At 43.2% G+C, this 21,958-nt stretch overlaps 1 protein-coding gene across 3 annotated transcripts in view; it reads left to right on the top strand.

Annotated features, from left to right (window-relative positions):
• The window catches only part of prr36b (proline rich 36b), a 42,468-nt gene that overhangs the window by 8,294 nt on the left and 12,216 nt on the right, over window positions 1-21,958 (top strand). For all 3 annotated transcript variants that reach the window (XM_061750260.1, XM_061750262.1, XM_061750261.1), the window contains exons 2-3: window positions 9,872-10,556; window positions 10,891-10,969. In XM_061750260.1, the coding sequence (XP_061606244.1) occupies window positions 9,950-10,556; window positions 10,891-10,969 (686 nt within the window). In that variant the 5' untranslated portion in view covers window positions 9,872-9,949. The remainder of the gene's footprint in view (window positions 1-9,871; window positions 10,557-10,890; window positions 10,970-21,958) is intronic.

Genomic DNA, 21,958 nt, shown 5'->3' on the forward strand with positions numbered 1-21,958 from the left:
TTACTTGCAAAGAGGGTTGTATATACACACACACACACAGACACACACAGACACACACACACAGACACACACAGACAGACAGACACACACACACACAGGCACACACACACAGACACACACACTCACACAATTTTGTATCATTGGAGGCCACTTGAATCAGGCTATTGGCCCATTTGCACTTTTGCTCTAAGCAAGTGAACATTAAATTATTCAAACAGCGGGGCAATGTTCAGGTTTTGAATTATTATGAAAATGTTGATCTATTGCACACTTTCAAAATAAAAAATACAATACTATTGAAGGGACAAGTCTCTGAAAAACACGATGACACAGATATGGAATTTGTTGCCCAGACATTTGCTACAGCATTGCTTGACAAATGCAACCTTTGTTCTGTCACAGGACTAAGAATGGTTTATGAACAGGTCAGAGATCAAACACTGCAGCTGAGCATCTTGTGTTTGCTGCTTGTGGAGATAAAAGTACATCAATTACAGGGTCAGAGGCCACCAAACGCTCATTAACCATGTCCTCAAAAAACAGACCCATAGGATCCATCCTTGTTTCCCGCTGCACGTGTCATTGATGAAACCTTTTTCATTGGGTCATCATCTCAAATGATTCACTCAACCTTAAACAGTGGATATAAAAAGTCAATTGTCAGGTTTTTGTAATACAGTAAAGAAGAAGAAGAATCACCTTTTATTGTCATGAGCATGCATGCATGCACACGAAATTTGTTCTCTGCATTTTACCCATCACAGTGAACATATACACATGTTAGTGTAACACACTGGAGCAGGGGTCAGTTGAAGCGCCCTCCATCATTGGGGTTACATTCCAGGCCACCCCCGAAATAAGAGAAATTGCGATATAGAAATAACCTATTTAAATACTGTACACCGTAGGCATGTTTTTATAGCATTTACAGCACCAACATTTTTGTGAGATCTTTAAACACGCTTTTAAAACAATACAAATACATATAATATATTGAGAGATTATTGCTCTATTGAGCAAGAGCAATGGATAACAAAATAACAACTAGGGCTCAGACTCGCACTTAAAATCCCCAGCCGCTACTGGTATTGACAGTAACGAATGATTTCCGAATCAGAATGGAATTGTTACTCCTTGTACTCGTCCGAAATAATAGTTCAACAAATGAAAAATCCAATTTGATTACTGTATTTGAAAGAGAGTATGTTAGCATGTTTTGGCTGATGCGTTTTAGCTGCCGCTTTTCCCTCCGGAAAAGTTGTTCTTTTTAGTTTATCATGGCTTACTTTAAGGCTAAGAATTGTGAAATATTTTGTATTTTTTAAGTAAATGTAGCGTGGCAGCTTTGCAGCTCTTGTCGGAATAATATTTTATTATTTGATTCACTGCGATTTGAATCTGAAAATGACTCACGTGCCAATTCAAGTCACCACCCATTCATGCATACCCCGAGTAACAATCGTAATAACACATACAAAAAAACAAAACAAAAAATCTGGGATCACGCAGGACTCCGAAGCATGACCATTGATATAGCGGGTGGTTACTTTACAGAAAAAAAATATAGAATTTAAAAACTTTTCCCGCCTTGATTTGTGACCTATAACTTGTACAACTCAAATATTTTTGAGGAGAGGTGAAGTAAAAATAAACAACTGGGATAATGTGGTTGTACAACTGCGCACAGCCGCTTATAACTGGGATGTAGCTGTGTTCAGAATTAACCAATTGCATGTTAAGTGGGAGTCGGCCCACACCTGCCACCACAAAGTCCCTCTGATAAAACCCAAAATAAAACACATTTTCGCACGTGTAGGACATTTTGTTATGGTTCAGTGCAAGGTTGAACTTTTTGACCATAATTGATTGATTGATGGAAGTTTATTTCAAACATGCAGTCCAAAGAAACAAGAAGTGGAACAAAAAAAAAACCTACAATATAAATATCTCAAAATGAAACATGGTGCCAGCACAAAACTGCTGATCACCCCCCAAAAAACATCGTACCTACAGTAAAGCATGGTGGTGACATGGCACTATCATAGGCCATAGACAAGGTGGAAGGAATTATTAACAGTTTGAAATAGTTGTCGGTGTTTGCACAAAACCAGCAGGCTTCTGCTAGTAAGAAAGAAAAAAATCGTAAAAGCCTACAAGAATAGATGAAATTTATTTGTGGTTTATCAGAGGGGGCGGCACGGTGGCCGACTGGTTAGAGCGTCAGCCTCACAGTTCTGTGGACCCGGCTTCAGTCCCCGGCCCCGCCTGTGTGGAGTTTGCATGTTCTCACCGTGCTTGCGTGGGTTTTCTCCGGGCACTCCGGTTTCCTCCCACATCCCAAAAACATGCATTAAGAGAAGCAGCTCAGAAAATGGATGGATGGATGGATGGATTAATGGGGTTATCAGAGGTACTATAAATGGTGGCAGGTGTGTGCTGACTCCCATTTAACATGAGTTTGAATTTGATTGCTTAATTGTGAACATAGCCACATCCCACTTATAAGATGGTGTGCATTCTTGTGCAACCACATTAGCTCAGTTATTTATCTTTACTTCCCCTCTCGAAAGGTTTCTAAGAAAAATTCAATTGAGTTATACAGGTTATATGTCACATTGATGATGGAAAAAGTTTTAAAATGTATCTTGTTCTCAGGTTGTTATATCACAAAAACCTGACATTTAAGCAGAGGTGGGTTGACTTTTTAAAATCCACACTATATATTAGCAAAAAGCTGCATTGTCAACGACGTACTTTTTTTCCAATCTTTTGTGCCGTCTTCCCTACCCCACCCCCACCATCGCTGCTTCCTTCCCCCACAATCCCTCTCTTTGATTACTATTTAGAGTAGGCCCTGGGGATAGAAGAAGGTCCACAGAATGCATTTCTGTGTACACAGTTGTGTACTGTGAAAGCAGGGTTGAATTTCTGCTCACACAATTCATACTTGCCCACGGATGGTCGGTTGGCTAAAGTGAGGCAACGAGAGGGTGCACTTTGATCTAGCCCTTTTTCTCGATGAAGCGGCTCTCTTCTTTACAACCCACAATGGTTAAGTCCAGATGTGGATACACACTATAAGCAAAGAGAAACAATTATATGACTCTGAAACAGAAACCTATCTTTGATTTCAATCAACATTTATCTTTTTATAATTCGGTTAAATTACACTTTCAAAAAATAGTAATTGTTCCTTAATCATAGAACATGCATAATTGTTATTATGTTACCTCATTATCCCATATATCATGCTTGTTGATGCAAATAGAGTGAAGGAAAAAATCCGCTGTATTTAAATATGCTGATGACCTGATTATTCAAGAACAGCGTGTTTGTGTCTAGACATGCAGAAAAGCTTAGATCCCTATGCAGAGCTGGAAGTCTTCCAGTTATTGACAGTGTTTATCCAAGCACTGTACACACACGTTTTGTTTATGGTCCAGTGCGGGTATTAAGAAGGGATGATTCAAAGGGGGATGATCTCACCTTGCGGAGCTCCCTTGCCCATTATTAGCTTCTGTTGTGGCATATTAAATGTAATAAGTAAACATTGTCTGCCTCAATACAAAACCAACAAAAATGTCAAGAGATTTCAAAAAATAATTGCACTTTTTAAGTTACAGGCTAGTCTGCTCCAGATCTCTTAACAACAATTTTTGTGTGGTTCTTAGTATTTGTGTGGGTTTGCTTGATCACAATAACTGTGTAGCTCATCATTGAGTCTTGTGAGAAATTTATTGTGGGAGGCTATTTGGAGGCTCAAGCCAGTACTTATGACAAGGCCACACAACACAGGCACAATGACAACATACAGCGATAGAACACAGAAGCAAAAACAATTATGAAGAAATTACCCAACCTGAGAGGAGAATACACAGTTTTATTCTTTGCTCCTTTGTGCTTTCTTTTGCTTTTGTTTGGGTTTAACAGGGAAGATAGCAATTCAGGAAGTAGTAACTCCAGATATCCTTACACATCCTCTGGGTATAGATCATCTTTGTTGTGTGTGGTCAGGTTTTTGTGCAGTTGACAGAAGCTGCCGAGCTACCTGGTTTCGCTACTAGAAATGCTGTTCACAGACTTGTTTTCAGACAAGTTCCACATTGGAAGGCCAAGCCGAGATTTGAACCCAGGAATCTTTCGACTGTGAGGCACATGTGCTAACCACTGCTGTATATATGTATGTGAAATGAACATAATGATGAACATAAAATAATTAGGCTTTACACGATCACGATTTTTGGGGCCGATCACTGATCACCGATCAGGGAGTTGAAAAAACGATAACCGATCACCGATCCGATCACAAGATGGAGGAATGTGTCTATTTAAATAACCTGTTCATTTACTGTATATACTTGTGTATTTAATTGCTCAAAATTTAGATTTACAATAAATAATGTATCTTTGTTCATCTATTTATGCCAGTGAGGCATAGTAACAGACAGAACAAATGAATGGTCTTCTATTAGATGGCAGGAAGTACATACAGTAATGTATCCACTTTTTGTGACATTTTTGTATGTTGGTGTTCCGTGAGATTTTTGTAAAAAAAAAAAAAAAAAAATATATATATATATATATATATATATATAAAATAAGATTGTAAAATATGTTCCTTGGCTCCATAAAGGTTGGAATCAATGCTCTAGTCAGATCGTGTATTCTAATCAGTCAGGTCAAACCAACATTACATTACAGAAATAATGGGTGCTAACTTACTGTAATTAAATTACTTTATTTTTAATTAAATTGCTTCACCCACACCGAAACATTAGAGCATGATTTGACAGAATGGTGGCATGTTTACGTCCAACCGTTCGTGGTACCATTAGCTTGCTAGGCTACATAACGTTTTGTTGCCTGCTTGCGAGCTGTATTGTATTCAAAGTACGGGAACATACCTTAAGCAAGCCTTAAACGAACGTCCTCTCCTGTCCTGATCAGCGGTGACCACCAACACACGTTTTTCGCCATTTTGTCCTTATAATACAAAGTCGGCGCGCTATACTCTTGTTGTTGTCGCCACGGTAAAGCGTGTATCCAGTCGCATTTGAATTGACAAGATAAAGCCCAATGATCGTTAAAAACGGGATGCGGTGGTATCGGAATACAAGATTTTATTGCAGTAGTCTGACATAGTGCAATCGTGAAAGAGCAAATTTGTCTTGTAGTCTGGCATTACTTTTCGTCTGTCTCAGACGTGTTATCTGTTCCACACCGCTGACCTTTTTTTTTTTTTAATAACTTTATTGGCTGTCAAATATTTCCAATACTCCATCAAAGGACACGCGACAAGGCTAAAAATAAACTAGCTTTTGGATTCAAATATACTGTGCACGATGGCGACGCGGAGTAAATGTCTTTTGCGGAGCCGATCAATGACGTCATTGATCGGATCGGCGAATTATGACATTTAAGCCGATCAACCGATCAGCATAAAATGCTAAATATGGGCCGATACCAATCAGCCCGATAAAATGGGTGTAAAGTCTACAAATAATGAACAATAAACTGGTTCTTACCAACTCTTGCTGCATAGGGTGCTTTCATACCCAATGATTGGTTTTTCTAATTCAAATCAGTTGAAGCGTTGGTGAATTTAGTCATTTCCCAGCCTGTTCAGTTAATTTTCACACAATAGAAGGAATCCACCAAAATGAAAATGGGTATAACACAGAAAAAAATTGTCCTTCGTTTGTATCTACCAGTGTAAAAAAAGACATGCTACTATGCTACATCTTAAGAAGGAAGTAAAGGTAAGACAAGATGATGAACTGTCTACATACTCAACCAAACACATGTTCACTAAACCCACAATCTACAGTAATTAATTTACACTCTACCCAAAGTTACAGTATCTTACCATTATGCAATTTAAGGTCAAACCTGATTCGTTTATTGACCATTTGAATTGGATTGAGGCTGGATCACTTTTTCATCACCATTTAAAAGTGCCTAAAATTTGGACCAGTATCGGGGCCACATCGTCCACTATTTGCTTAACTGAAGTATGTGAAGTATGAACCTTCTATTTTTCTGCAAAGGAGTACAAACGTGTTGGCTGATCCAGCAAAGTAGGTACAGTGATCTTTCCTGCATATGCTTCATTTTTCCATCTGTAGGTGTACAACTGATGTGACTTACAAAAGGCTGTTATGCCACATTTGTCAAAAGGACATTCTCTCAGAAGCTTTGTGCCCGGTCAATTTGCATAAGTGTGTATATGTTTTTTTGAAATCATTGAGGCTGTCCATGAATGTTTGTTTTTGCTATTTGCTTAAACTGTTTTAGTTATGAATCTGCATCTGGTGCTTGGATTTTTTTCCCTCCCAACTATGGTCCAAGTGATCTTGGCAGGGAAAGTCTGTCGTATATTTTATTTTCTCTTCTCTTTTATTTCCTCACACCAGTACATTTGTTAGCCTCCTGTTAAAATCTGTTGCTCTGTTGGCATTTAAAACCCCCCTGTGATTAAAGGGTTGGGCACAAGTAGCTTTTCTCACTGCCACCCGTTGTCATCTGCTTAACTTCTCAGGTTGTTCTAGGTGGCAGCCTGTTGGAATTGCAGTCTGTATGACATTGCATATTCTGGTTGCATGTTTTTTTGTGCTTTGCCTCTCCCCTTCTGGCCTTGCTCAGCTGCTCTGGCCATCTGTGCAAAGGCAAAAGGGATCGAGTGTGAAGAGTTGTGGTGGTGGGGACTTTGGGGTGGGGAAAATTTAAAAGGTTTGCTAAAAAGTGATGATATTTAGTTTGGAACGTGTAAGAGAGGACTGAAGAAGGATAGAGAGAGATGAGAGAACAAATTGTTTTCACAAAGTTTTGGAGCGCCACGATGATGATATGTCACCTTCCAGAAATAGGACAGTGACTTTGTGCCATAAAAGTTTACGTCAGTGGAAACTAGGATGACAAAACATGTCTGGATTTCAGAGTTAGACTAGCAAATACCACCCCATGGTGAGCTCATTTTGTTCACGTTTTGTTTTTTTCCTTTTCTGCTCTTCTTTCCCACCCGCCCCTTTGTTCCCATGCTCCACAGGCCAAACATCCTCCTCTGAGTTGGCCTCTGCTTTGCCTTAAAGGTTGCCTCACAACCAAAAGCCAGCTCCTCATTCCATTTGTAAATATTTCCTGTTCGTCCTCCCACCTCTTGTCTCCCATTTTCCTCACCCCATTCCAATGGAAAGTAGCTAATGAAACAAAATGAGAAGCAGTTGTAATATTGATGCTGACAACATATGACAGCTTTTATCACATATGGTTGCCCTTTATCTCCCCTCATATGCTTCACATCCTGTCTCTTGTCCTCAGTTGTTCATGTGACTTCTCTGTCATCTGTTTGTGAGTCTGTCTGCAGCATTATAGTATTGACCCACTTACACCCATCTAAGAATTTTCTTACCTGACCTTTCTGTGTGTACCAGTATTATTAGCTTACATAAAGTGTGAATTGGGCTTTATTGTCCGTGAAAAATTTGCTACTCTTATTGCAGGAAGGATAAGGGTGTGCTAAAGCTTATTGCCCTCCTTTAAGTTTACTACTGCTGAAAACGAATCACTTACGTAAGTGTGGCTGACATGATTTAGCATCAGGACAAAGTAAGTCATCTCAGTAGCTACAATAACCAAGTGCGGAAGTATGTGTTTTTAAGAATCACATTGAGTGGGCCACGTGCCATTGTGGTGTCATATGCTGCAACTCTGGCTGTTGTACAAACCCAATTCCAATGAAGTTGGGACGTTGTGTTAAACAAATAAAAACAGAATACAATGATTTGCAAATCATGTTCAACCTATATTTAATTGAATGCACTACAAAGACAAGATATTTAATGTTCAAACTGATCAATTTTATTGTTTTTAGCAAATAATCATTAACTTAGAATTTTATGGCGGCAACATGTTCCAAAAAAGCTGGGACAGGGTCATGTTTACCACTGTGTTACATCACCTTTTCTTTTAACAACATTCAATAAACGTTTGGGAACTGAGGACACTAATTGTTGAAGCTTTGTAGGTGGAATTCTTTTCCATTCTTGCTTGATGTACAGCTTCAGGTGTTCAACAGTCCGGGGTCTCCGTTGTCGTATTTTAGGCTTCATAATGCGCCACACATTTTCAATGGGAGACAGGTCTGGACTGCAGGCAGGCCAGTCTAGTACCCGCACTCTTTTACTACGAAGCCACGCTGTTGTAACACGTGCAGAATGTGGTTTGGCTTTGTCTTGCTGAAATAAGCAGGGGCGTCCATGAAAAAGACGTTGCTTGAATGGCAGCATATGTTTCTCCAAAACCTGTATGTACCTTTTAGCAATACTGGTGCCTTCACAGATGTGTAAGTTACCCATGCCATTGGCACTCACACAGCCCCATACCATCACAGATGCTGGCTTTTGAACTTTGCGTCCATAACAGTCCAGATGGTTCTTTTCCTCTTTGGCCCGGTGGACACGACGTCCACAATTTCCGAAAACAATTTGAAATGTGGACTCTTCGGACCAAGAACACTTTTCCACTTTTCATCAGTCCATCTTAGGTGGGCTTGGGCCCAGAGAAGCCGGCGGCGTTTCTGGGTATTGGTGATAAATTGCTTTTGCTTTGCATAGTACAGTTTCAGGTTGCACTTATGGATGTAGTGCCGAACTGTATTCACTGACATTGGTTTTCTGAAGTGTTCCTGAGCCCATCTGATGATATCCTTTACACATTGATGTCGGTTTTTGATGCAGTGCCGCCTGAGGGATCGAAGGTCACGGGCATTCAATGTTGGTTTTCGGCCTTGCCGCTTACATGCATTGATTTCTCCAGATTCGCTGAACCTTTTATGGACCGTAGATGATGAAATCCCTAAATTCCTTGCAATTGTACGTTGAGGAACATTGTCCTTAAACTTTTCTCACACACTTGTTCACAAAGAGGTGAACCTCGCCCCATCTTTGCTTGTGAATGACTGAGCAATTTTGATGATATTATCGACCGTAGATGACGAAATCCCTAAATTCCCTGCAATTGTACGGTGAGGAACATTGTCCTTAAACTGTTCGACTATTTTCTCACGCACTTGTTCACAAAGAGGTGAACATCTATGCTTGTGAATGACAGCAATTCAGGGAAGCTCCTTTTATACCCAATCATGGGACCCACCTGTTCCCAATTAGCTTGTTCACCTGTGGGATGTTCCAAACAGGTGTTTGATGAGCATTCCTCAACTTTCTCAGTCTTTTTTGCCACCTGTCCCAGCTTTTTTGGAACATGTTGCAGCCATAAATTTCCAAGTTAATGATTATTTGCTAAAAACAATAACGTTTGTCAGTTTGAACATTAAATATCTTGTCTTTGTAGTGTATTCAATTAAATATAGGGTGAACATGATTTGTAAATCATTGTATTCTGTTTTTATTTGTTTAACACAACGTCCCAACTTCATTGGAATTGGGGTACTTGTAAAGAAAAAAATCATCACAAAAACACATCTACGTTTCACTTTTGGTATTGCATTGCTCTGCTTGCATCCCTCAGTTACAAACTTCCAATTTACCAAAGCAATTATCGTGAACAAATAATTATTTGTTTATAGATTGTCTTTAAATGACAGGTAGGTCAGGTTAAATATATCACAGCCATGACACTTTATGCTCCAAACAGCATGTATTCTTTCTTAAATCTTTGTTCAGAATAAAGTTCTTGACAAATCACAATCACATTGTGTGTATGTGTGTATAAGAGCGATGACACTCTAGTCATTGCTTTTTATGTTTTGACTCCCTATGACAAAAAAATTACAGGGAAAGCAAACATGTCTTTTTATGTCTGGTCTTGCTGTTTTATAACTAACTTTTGTTATTTTTACAATTTGTCTCTGCAGAATAAGACCTGTGTCCAGATCTTTGTCAATTCAATTAGATCTAAGTGAACTGGACAGACCACTTCTCTAGAAGGGGAGATGAAACCAGATGGGGTTATCACTGGAGCACTGGAGCCAATGGAAACTTTAGAATCCAATCCAGTAAATGAGTTATCACCAGGTACAGAGCAGGACCCCAGCCAGACACCCAGTGCAATAGAACAGGAACTTGCACAGCTGACTGACGATGTGGTGCCACCCCAGCAAGAAAAAGCCAAGGAATCGCCAGCTGCCAAGACTAGTAACAAAATCTCTGGAGACTCCAAAGCCAAGACCATGAACAAGACAATGCAGAAAACAAAACCCAGTACAACCAACATGACAAAGACCACACCAGGCTCACGACCCAATATGACCCAGAGCCGCTTATCAAATGGCTTGTCTAAGCCCCAGAGCAACGGTGTGACTAAGAAGACCACACCTGCCCTGGTTAAAAAGAGCACTCCAACTTCAACAGCCCCCAAGAAACTAACAGTTGGGGTCCCAGCCTCTAGGAACACGCCAAAAGTTAATGAAAGAAAAGCTGCATCCCCTGCTACTAATGGTGCGAAGCCCGCAGTGGGAACCACGGCAACTAAGAAGGCAACAACAACAACAGTTAATGGTGTTAAAACCAGCACGGCAACTGCTATTAAAAAGCCCCCAGGTTTGTAAAAATGTCACCATTCAAACCATATCATTCATTTGCTATACATATCTAAAATACATATGTCAGATGAGAGGCTATTAGCAAGACATTCATTAACAGTTTTTGCAGTTCACAGCTCGAATTGGAAAATGGGATACATTCACACACATTAGACATGAAAGAATGACGACTGCTTTTGACCTAGATCCTGATGACATACTGTATGAAAGAAATGTGTCTGACCTATATGGCTTACTGTACCATACATTGTTCTTCACATTCCTCATAATCTCTCCTCTGTCACCTTGCCATTTTCTTTCCCCCCTCTTTTCACTGCTTTCCTGTGCTACAGCTTCTAAACCTGCCTCTGCAACTTCCACAAAGCCCACCACTGCATCGAAGACAGATAAGCTCCCTGTTTCCAAGACCAGGTAGGTGTGAATGAATGCCAGTTTAAGGCAGAGTAAAAGGGTCTATCAGAGCTTTCTTTGCTGCCTGAGTAAGTTGCACAAATGCTTATTGCAGGAAGCATAAACCATTATAATTCAGAGTTGCCAACCTATAATATACATAATTATAATATTATACATTAAGATTAGTTATACAGCTTTGTATCAAAACAAATGCTATGTTAATTCAATGTGAGAAAATAATAGGGCCCCCTTCTGGAGCCAGGCCTGGAGGTGGGGCTCGAAGGCGAGCGTCTGGTGGCCGGGCCTGCACCCATGGGGCCCGGCCGGGCACAGCCCGAAAGGGTAACATGGGTCCCCCTTCCCATGGGCACACCACCTGTGGGAGGGGCCATAGGGTTCTGGTGCAGTGCGAGCTGGGCGGTGGCCGAAGGCAGGGACCTTGGGGATCCAATCCCCGGCTACAGAAACTGGCTCTAGGCACGTGGAATGTCACCTATCTGGCAGGGAAGGAGCCCGAGCTGGTGTGTGAGGTCGAGAAGTTCCGACTAGATATAGTCAGACTTGCCTCCACACAGAGCTAGGGCTTTGGTACTAGTCCTCTTGAGAGGGGTTGGACTCTCTTCCACTCTGTAGTTGCCCACGGTGAGAGGTGCCGAGCAGGGGTGGCTATACTTATACTTACTGCCCCCCGGCTCAGTGCCTGTACGTTGGGGTTCACACCGGTGGACGAGAGGGTAGAATCCCTCCGGAGAGATGGGTCCTGACTGTTGTTTGTGCCTGTGCACCAAACAGCAGTTCAGAGTACCCACCCTTTTTGGAGTCCTTGGAGGGGGTGCTGGAGAGCGCTCCCACTGGGGACTTCATCGTTCTGCTGGGGGACTTCAATGCACACGTGGGCAATGACAGTGAGACCTGGAAGTGTGATAGGGAGGAACGGCCCCCCCGATCAAAACCCGAGCGGTGTTCTGTTATTGGACTTCTGTGCTCATCACGGATTGTCCATAACGAACACCATTTTCAAGAATAAGGGTGTCCAGACGGGCACTTGGCACCGGGACACCCTAGGTCGCAGTTCGATGATCGACTTTGTGGTCGTGTCATCGGACTTGCGGCCACATGTCTTGGACACTCGGCTGAAGAGAGGGGCGGAGCTGTCAACTGATCACCACCTGGTGGTGAGTTGGCTCCGATGGTGGGGGAAGATGCCAGTCCGACGTGGCAGGCCCAAACGTATTGTGAGGGTCTGCTGGGAACGTTTTGCAGAACCCCCTTTCAGAAGGAGTTTAACCTCCAACAGAACTTTGCTCATGTTCCGGGGGAGGCGGGGGACATTGAGTCTGAGTGGACCATGTTCCGCGCCTCCATTGCTGAGGCGGCCGAATGGTGCTGTGGCCGTAAGGTGGTCGGCAATCCCCGAATCCATTGGTGGACACCAACGGTGAGGGATGCCGTCAAGCTGAAGAAGGAGTCCTATCGGGGCTTTTTGGCCTGTGGGACTCCTGAGGCAGCTGACGGGTACCGGCTGGCCAAGCGGAATGCAGCTTTAGTGGTCGCTGAAGCAAAAACTCGGGTATGGGAGGAGTTCGGTGAGGCCATGGAGAAAGACTTCCGGATGGCGTCGAGGAAATTCTGGTCCACCACTCGGAGTCTCAGGAGGTGCAAGCAGTGCACCAACAAAACTGTGTATAGTGGGGTTGGGGCGCTGCTGACCTCGACTCGGGACGTTGTGAGTTGGTGGGGAGAATACTTCGAAGACCTCCTCAATTCCACCGACACGCCTTCCCAGGAGGAAGCAGAGTCTGGGTTCTCTGAGGCGGGCTTTCCTATCTCTGGGGTTGAGGTCACCGTGGTGGTTAAAAAGCTCCTTGGTGGCAAGGCCCCCAGGGTGTGTGAGATTCGCCCGGAGTTCCTAAAGGCTCTGCATGTTGTGGGGCTGTCCTGGTTGACATGCCTCTGCAACATCGCGTGGACATCGGGGACAGTGCCTCTGGATTGGCAGATATGGGTGGTGGTCCCCCTTTTTAAGAAGGAGGACCGGAGGGTGTGTTCCAACTACAACGGGATCACACTCCTCAGCCTCCCCGATAAGGTCTATTCAGGTGTGCTGGAGAGGAGGGTCTGTCGGGAGGTCGAAACTCACATCCAGGAGGAGCAGTGTGGTTTTCGCCCTGGCCAGGGAACAGTGGACCAACTCTAGACCCTCGGCAGTGTCCTCGAAGGTGCATGGGAGTTCGCCCAACCAGTCTACATGTGTTTTGTGGACTTGTAGAAGGCGTTCGACCGTGTCGCTCGGGGAGTCCTGTGGGGGGTGCTTCGGGAGTATGGGATACCAAACCCCCTGATACGGGCTGTTTGGTCCCTGTACGACCGGAGTCAGAGTTTGGTCCGCATATCCGGCAGTAAGTTGGATTCGTTCCCGGTGAGGGATGGACTCCGCCAAGGCTGCCCTTTGTCAATGATTCTGTTCACAACTTTTATGGACAGAATTTTAAGGTGCAGCCGAGGCGTAGAGGGGGTTCAGTTTGGTGGCCTCAGTATTGCATCTCTGCTTTTTGCAGATGATGTGGTTCTGTTGGCTTCATGGTGATGTAGCACAGTGGTAAACATGACCCTGTCCCAACTTTTTTGGAACGTGTTGCAGCCATAACATTCCAAGTTAACGATTATTTGCTAAAAACAATAAAGTTTAGCAGTTTGAACATTAAATATCTTGTCTTTGTAGTGTATTCAATTAAATATAGGTTGAACATGATTTGCAAATCATTGTATTCTGTTTTTATTTGTTTAACACAATGTCCCAACTTAATTAGAATTGGGGTTGTGTAAAAATTCAGCTCTTAACATTACATTGATACTGAACATGTATTCCTACAGTCAAGCAGTGAGTTGCACATACATTTGTGAATAGAGAAAGTTATGACGTGTTGGTTTTTCAGTGCTTTGTTAAAATATCAAGTATTTTTAAGTCAGTGGGTTCAAGTCCAAGTTAAGTCACGTGTCACTGCTGTTCAAGTCCAAGCCGAGTTGCAAGTCTTTTAACATACTGTCAAGGCGAGTCAAAAGTAATCAAATTTATGATTTGAGTCCAAGTCATGTGATTTGAGTCCACAACTCTAGTAAAATGATCTATGCAATGATTTAGGAAATTGTATTTTCCACCAACAAGGAGTTGGCTGGGCTTCTTTTCGCAATGGGTTCACAAAGGTCCCTTTTTGTTAAATAAATACAGCCCATAGGAATAAGGGACAATGATATCCCACGAAGAGGCTTGCTGGGGCCACCAACCACCTGATGTTGAAACAAGCCTTAGAGGAATGCCTTGAAGAGGTTTAAGCATTTTACACGTCTGTGTGTATGGAAACATGGTTCAGTCAGAGAAATGTGCGCAAAACTGTTCATCTTTTGACATAATTATATATTTTTTTTAATGGGATTGTCAATGGGTGTCACTAGTAGGACCCTCCCACTTTACACCAGGGTAAAGTAAGTTCATCCTTTGTAAAAAGTAATTATAATACATTAAATCACAGTAACTTGAAATCTGTAAAGCAATGGAATTAAGTGGACAGTGAGCTACACTGAATTACAGGCCTCAGTTTCAAAGCAGGATGTGCCCTCTGGGCACCTCCCCCTTCTACCTGCCTTGGGTGGCAGTTGGATTGTGGAGATTACACTCAGATTATAGCTTTATTCAGTGGTAGATGCGTAAACAGCTCATTAAAAGTCTTACACAAGGGCATGATGGTCATTGCTTCTATAGCAGAGAACGCTCACTGTGCCATCTTGTCATTCCTTCAATTTACTATCAATCATTTTCTTCCAATCTTCTTTAAATTATAACTTTTTATTTCAAATAGGCGGCACGGTGGGCGACTGGTTAGAGCGTCTGCCTCACAGTTCTGAGGACCGGGGTTCAATCCCCGGCCCCGCCTGTGTGGAGTTTGCATGTTCTCTCCGAGCCTGCGTGGGTTTTCTCCGGGCACTCCGGTTTCCTCCCACATCCCAAAAACAGGCATGGTAGGTTAATTGACAACTCTAAATTGCCCATAGGTGTGAATGTGAGTGCAAATGGTTGTTTGTTTATATGTGCCTTGCGATTGGCTGGCAACCAGTTCAGGGTGTACCCCGCCTCCTGCCCGATGATAGCTGGGATAGGCTCCAGCACGTCCGTGACCCTAGTGAGAAGAAGAAAATGGATGGATGGATGGATATTTCAAATACAGATTCATCGATTAATGTAAATCCTATCTATAACAGAGACCTTTTTCTAAATTTTGTTGGAACTTGGACATGAAGCGTGCATTATAAATATTTAAACATGTAGCAATATCTCAATTGATACACATTTAAACGATCTTTAAACTAGCACATGTTTACGTGGCCTATTTTTTTTCATAATAGTTTATTTTATGGTGGCTGGAATTGCGAGAAAAAACCCATAAACTAAGTAAATGGTCAGGACAACCTAATTTTTCAATGTGACTACTGGTAATTACAAGATTATGATGTCTAAAATACTAATTATAAAGTTAAGATGTAATTGACAATAGATATTTGTATAAATTTTTATATGATCTGGATAACAAGCAAAAACCTAGATATACACTGGACCCAGGCTCCTCACAGGGACATAGGGTCCGACCGCAAACAGCAGAAATCTGTGACTAATTGATGGACATTATAATTCAGAGTTGCCAACCTATACAAATTCACTTCCAGAACAATTTGTCCAAATTTGTCTGAATTTCCATACTTTCAAAATTTCGTCAAGAACATTTCCGTGCAACAGTCATAATCTTAATCGTTAATAAATGATGTCTTCAATATTTGTCATTTTAATGTTTTTATTACATCAACCTTGTAATGGTGGGCGCAGTTGCAGCCTGAATCAAAGTGCCAGTATATGAGATGTCGACATTCCATCATCCAAAATATCTGTGTCTATGGATGAATTCACCTTTGCCAATTCTATTTTCACAACCCTGGTAACAACCCCCCCCCCCAAAAAAACGCAAGTCTATTCAAGCAGAGTAATAAAATTTCAAACATCAAAATTTCAATTCAGCACTCTGCAAACAAACAAATGACATTGGTGAGAGACTGAATTGGATATTTTATATATGGACAATAGTTTTAGTTTCTATTTTGTGCAATGTACGAAGAAGAAATGGAATTACATCTTCTCTTGCCTGCTACTTATCCATCCATCCATCCATTTTCTACAGCGCGTATCCTCCCGAGGCGTGCTGGAGCCTATCCCAGCTAACTGCGGGCAGGAGGCGCACCCTGAACTGGTTGCCAGCCAATTGCAGGGTACATATTAACTTTTTTTTCCAATATCCGGAACAATCAGTGTTATTACCGTAATGAGTCAACGTTCAGTGATTTCCGTAACAAAATATGGACATCCTTAGCAACTCTAATAATTGTACTGAAAAAAAATAAATACAATTTAACCCCATAAATTCTTAAATAAGTGTTAATATACAGCCAATAAGGGTTTTCCACAGAAAATGGGTGCCCCCCCCAAAAAAACAAAACATTAAAAAACATTTTTAAAAGAAAAATAATTGGGCGGCACGGTGAGCGACTGGTTAGCACATCCGCCTCACAGTTATGAGGACCCGGGTTCAAATCTGGCCTCGCCTGTGTGGAGTTTGGATGTTCTCTCGTGCCTGTGTGGGTTTTCTCCGGGTACTGCGGTTTCCTCCCACATCCCAAAAACACGCATGGTAGGGTAATTGAAGATTCTTAAATTGTCTGGAGGTATGAATGTGAGTGCGAATGGTTGCTTGTTTATATGTGCCCTGCGATTGGCTGGCAACCAGTTCAGGGTGTACCCTGCCTCTCACCCGAAGATAGCTGGGATAGGGTCTAGCACACCCCAAACGAGGAAAAGTAATTGGGAAAAAACCCACAACCTTAGGAAGGATAAGGATTTCAGAAAATAGATGGATGGACATTTTTGTGAGCATGGCCGAAAAATCATGGTTTTCCATACAATCTACAGACACGGTTTTATCAGAATCAGGATCATCTTTATTTTGCCAAGTATGTCCAAAAAACACACAAAGAATTTGTCTCCGGTAGTTGGAGCCACTCTATGTAAATTATGGAATTAATAGCACATATAGCCTGCTAACCTTACCCAACACACTCATAATACAAGGAGGAACACATTGAAGTAATTATCAATGTTTAGCTAAGCTTGTTATACCATATAGTGCCTTTTTCTTTGTCGTTTGTTTGGGTTTGTGCTGATTTGCTAGCTAACAACCAATCAGAGTGATCAATTGTCACCGACGGGCGATGCCATTTTGAATATTGAATGTGGCGAAAACGCAGAGGACAGAATGTGCTAGCCACGCGTGAAAACTGCCCACCGACGACGGCTCATTAATTTACTGCTAAAAAAAAATGCACAGGCCCCCTGAGTACTTTGCCCCTCTACTCCACAAGCCCTTCCGCCGCCGTGTCCACAACTATCCATCTATGCATCAATTTTCAGAGCCGCTTATCCTCACTAGGGTTGCGCGTGTTGTGGAGCCTATCTCAGCTGACTTCGGTTGAGAGGCGGCACACACAACTAATTACTCATTAAGCGATCCCACAACTTCCGTGTTCGGACTCAGGAGACGACCACGCTATTACGACATGCTCTGATGAGCCGATGACACGTCAGGCAATCAGTGCAGCATGCATGTGTCACATGATGCATATTGTAGTACCAATGGCTTTTAGGTAGATTTTACTAGATTTTTTTGGTAACACTTTTTACTGTTGTCAAATACAGTGGGTAGTGTAGGTAAAGTTTACCCTATATTTTAGGGTATGCTATCAATCTAAAATAATAATGTACATTTTAGATAATTTTCATAGATTATATTTACCACTCTCCAATATATATATATTTTTGAGTGTAGAAAAATGTATCAGTTCTCAAGCAAGATTATTATTTACTAATGATTTAGGTTTTGTCGATTTAAAGATGCTGCATTTCTGTTGTAAAGTCAAATGTGCTGCATTCACAAGACGTGTAGCCCAGAAAATCTTTCCAAATCACAGAACCATGCACCCTTTGGGGCAGGCGCTAAGTGTGCGTGCATGTCAGTATTCCTGCATGTGATGTGTTTTGACAAGGACAAACATTTCTCCTTTAATTATATTTTGCCCTTTTCCTACCTTGCTCAAATCCCTAATTCAAGCCTGCTATTAGCAGAGCTTTAGAGCACTTGACAGCCACATTAATTGCCTCGCCAGACTTCCCCTGCCTTCGTAGTTGTCACTCAGGCACTTGTCACTCACGCACTTGTCCATTCCTTTTTTTCCAGTGTAACACTGATGCTCACTTGATTTGCACAGAAAGCTGCATGCAGTTGAATGGCAAAGGCAAGTCACTAAGTGACATTAGACTCATTCAAAGCCTCACAAATAAAAATAATTTCCTTAGGCTGATGACATTAGCTCTACACTACCATTTCCATTTGTTTGGGTTTGTTTTTCTTGATCAGAATCAGAATCAGAATCATCTTTATTTGCCAAGTATGTCTAAAACACACAAGGAATTTGTCTCCGGTAGTTGGAGCTAGTACAACAGACAGTCAATTTACAGAACACTTTGGAGACATAAAGACATTGACAAAAAACAATTGTGCAAAAAGATGCAGAGTCCTCTAGCACTTAGAGCAGTTCGAATGACTAATATTGCAATAGTCCGGTGCAATGACAATTGTGCAAAGGGCGCTGAGACTTCAAGGAGTGTATGCGGTTTAAAGTGACGAGTAGTGCGATAATCTGGGACAATGTTGGTTGTGCAAATGTTACAGATACTCCTCAATCAGTGTGCAAATGGAGCAGATGCTACTCTGGCATGAGTGGCCAGTATATGCAAATAGTGCAGCATGGAGAGACAACTACAGTGAGTGCACGAGTAATATAATTGGCCCCACAGAAATGTGACAACGAACTCAAGTAAAAAAATTGCCAGCTTGTTGAACTTCTTAAACACCTAACCTAATTATAGGTTAGGTGTTTAAGAAGTTGATCGCAAGAGGGAAGAAGCTGTTGGAATGTCTACTAGTTCTAGTTTGCATTGATCGGTAGCGCCTACCTGAGGGAAGGAGCTGGAAGAGCTGGTGACCGGGGTGCGGAGGGTCAGAGAGGATTTTGCACGCCCTTGTCTTAGTTCTGGCAGCGTGCAAGTCCTCAAGGGTGGGTAGGGGGGTACCGACAGTCCTTTCACCAGTTCTGATTGTCCGTTGCAGTCGGAGTTTGTCCTTTTTTGTAGCAGCACCAAACCAGACTGTGATGGAAGAACACAGGACTGATTCGATGACCGCTGTGTAGAACTGTCTCAGCAGCTCCGGTGGCAGGCCGTGCTTTCTCAGAAGCCGCAGGAAGTACATCCTCTGCTGGGCCTTTTTGAGGACAGAGTTGATGTTGGTCGCCCACTTCAGGTCCTGAGAGATTGTAATTCCCAGGAACTTGAAGATCTCGACGGTTGACACAAGGCAGCTGGACAACGTGAGGGGCAGCTGTGGCGAAGGATGCCTCCTGAAGTCCACGTTCATCTCTACAGTCTTGAGCGTGTTCAGCTCCAGGTTGTGTCGGCCGCACCACAGCTCCAGCCGCTCCGCTTCCTGTCGATATGCAGACTCGTCACCGTCCTTGATGAGGCCGATGACAGTGGTGTCATCTGCAAACTTCAGGAGTTTGACAGTCGGGTTCGCTGAGGTGCAGTCGTTCGTGTAGAGAGAGAAGAGCAGCGGAGAGAGGACACAACCTTGGGGCGCCCCAGTGCTGATGCTGCGTGTGGATGAGGTGGCCTCCCCCAGCCTGACCTGCTGTGTCCTGCCCGTCAGAAAGCTGTAAATCCACCGGCAGATGGCAGGTGAGACGCTGAGCTGGAGAAGCTTGGATGAAAGGAGTTCGGGGATGATGGTGTTGAACGCTGAGCTGAAGTCCACGAATAGGATCCTCGCGTAGGTCCCTGCACGGTCGAGGTGTTCTAGGATGAAGTGCAGTCCATGTTGAGTGCATCATCCGCAGACCTGTTCGCTTGGTAGGCAAACTGCAGGGGGTCCAGCAGGGGACCTGTGACACTCTTGAGGTGGTCCAGCACGAGACGTTCAAAGGACTTCATGACCACAGATGTCAAAGGGACAGGCTGTAGTCATTCAGACCCGAGATTGCAGGTTTCTTGGGGGCTGGAATGATGGTGGAGCGTTTGAAACAGGATGGAACTTCGCACATTTCCAGAGATCTATTGAAGATCTGAGTGAAGACTGGAGCGAGCTGGTCCGTGCAGACTTTGAGGCAGGATGGGGACACATGGTCCGGGCCTGCCGCTTTGTTAATCTTTTGTTGTTTGAAGATGCGTCTCACATCCTGTTCATGGATGGTTAACGCAGGAGTCAGAGGTGTGATTGTGGTCGCGGGTGCGGCCGGGTGGGTGTGTGGTGTGAAAGTGTCCTTTTCAAATCTGCAGTAGAAGGTATTCAAGTCGTTGGCTAGTGTGCTATTGTTCTCAGCTTGGGGGGATCGTCGCTTGTAATTCGTCAGCGATTGGAATGCATGCCAGACTGATTTAGAGTCGTTTGCGCTAAACTGATTTTCCAACTTTGCTGCATAGTTCCTCTTTGCAATGTTAATTTCTTTAGTCAGCTGGTTTATTGCTCGATTATACAGGGCCCTGTCCCCGCTCTGATATGCGTCCTCCTTAGCTTGGCGAAGCTGCTTAAGTTTAGCAGTGAACCACGGCTTGTTGTTGTTGAATGTGCGAAATGATTTTGTTGGTACACAGACCTCTTCACAGAAACTGATATAGGATGTGACAGTGTCCGTATATTCATCCAGGCTGCGAGCTGAATTTTCAGTCACTCCAGTCTGTGCAGTCTAAACGGTTTTGAAGTTCCATCTTGGCTTCAACGGTCCACTTTTTCACTGTTTTCACTGTAGGCTTCGCGCATTTAAGTTCTTGCCTATACGTCGGTATTAATTGAATTAAGCAGTGATCAGACGAGCCCAGGGCTGCACGAGGTATAGCACGGTATGCGTTTTTTTACCGTAGTGTAGCAGTGGTCTAAAGTATTATTTTCCCTGGTAGGACAGTCGATGTGCTGCTTGTATTTAGGGAGTTCGTGGTTGAGTTTAGCTTTGTTAAAGTCCCCGAGAATAATCAGGGGTGAGTCCGGGTGTTTTTTTTCCAATTTCGTTGACTTGTTCGGTGAGCGTTAGCAGTGCGGCGTTCGTGTTAGCTTGAGGCGGTATGTACGCGCCAGCCAATATGAATGATGCGAACTCACGTGGCGAGTAGAATGGTTTACAGTTTAAAAATAGCGACTCCAAATGCGGGCTGCAGTGTGTGCTGAGCACCGTGACGTCCGTACACCATTTTTCGTTGATATATAGGCATATCCCGCCGCCCTTCGTTTTCCCCGATGATTCCATGTCACGGTCCGCTCAATGAATGTGGAAGCCGGGAAGCATGATGGCGCCATCGGGTACAGCGTCGCAAAGCCAGGTCTCCGTGAAGCACATGGCCGCGGAACGTCCGAAGTCTTTACTGGTCTTTAACAGAAGATGAAGCTCGTCCATTTTGTTGGGTAGATTCGCGAGGTGGATCGACGGGAACGCCAATCTGTGTCCTCTCTTGCGGAGTTTCACCTGAATGCCGGCCCGTTTCCTTCTGTGGCGCCGCTTCCGTCTCCATGCGCCGAAAACCGCGGACGCCGCTCCGGTGAGTAACTCGGGGAAAAAAACTGAGCGGATTTGCGAAAGTTGGTGACAGAAAGTCCGGAGTAGCCTCCTTGATGGTTAGCAGGTCTCCCCTTGTGTAAGTGAGTCGTGTAAGGTCTCCAAAGACGGACGAAAAACACAAAAACAATACTAGAGAGCGCGTTACCGAGGCGACCACACTGGTAGCCGCCATCTTGGAAATTTGGCTGTGGGGCTAGGGTTATGTGCTGCAGAGCTTCTTTAACAAGGTGTATTTTCTGTGTCCTGTAT

The sequence above is a fragment of the Phyllopteryx taeniolatus genome, chromosome 16, assembly GCF_024500385.1.
Source record: "Phyllopteryx taeniolatus isolate TA_2022b chromosome 16, UOR_Ptae_1.2, whole genome shotgun sequence".
NCBI lineage: Eukaryota > Metazoa > Chordata > Actinopteri > Syngnathiformes > Syngnathidae > Phyllopteryx > Phyllopteryx taeniolatus.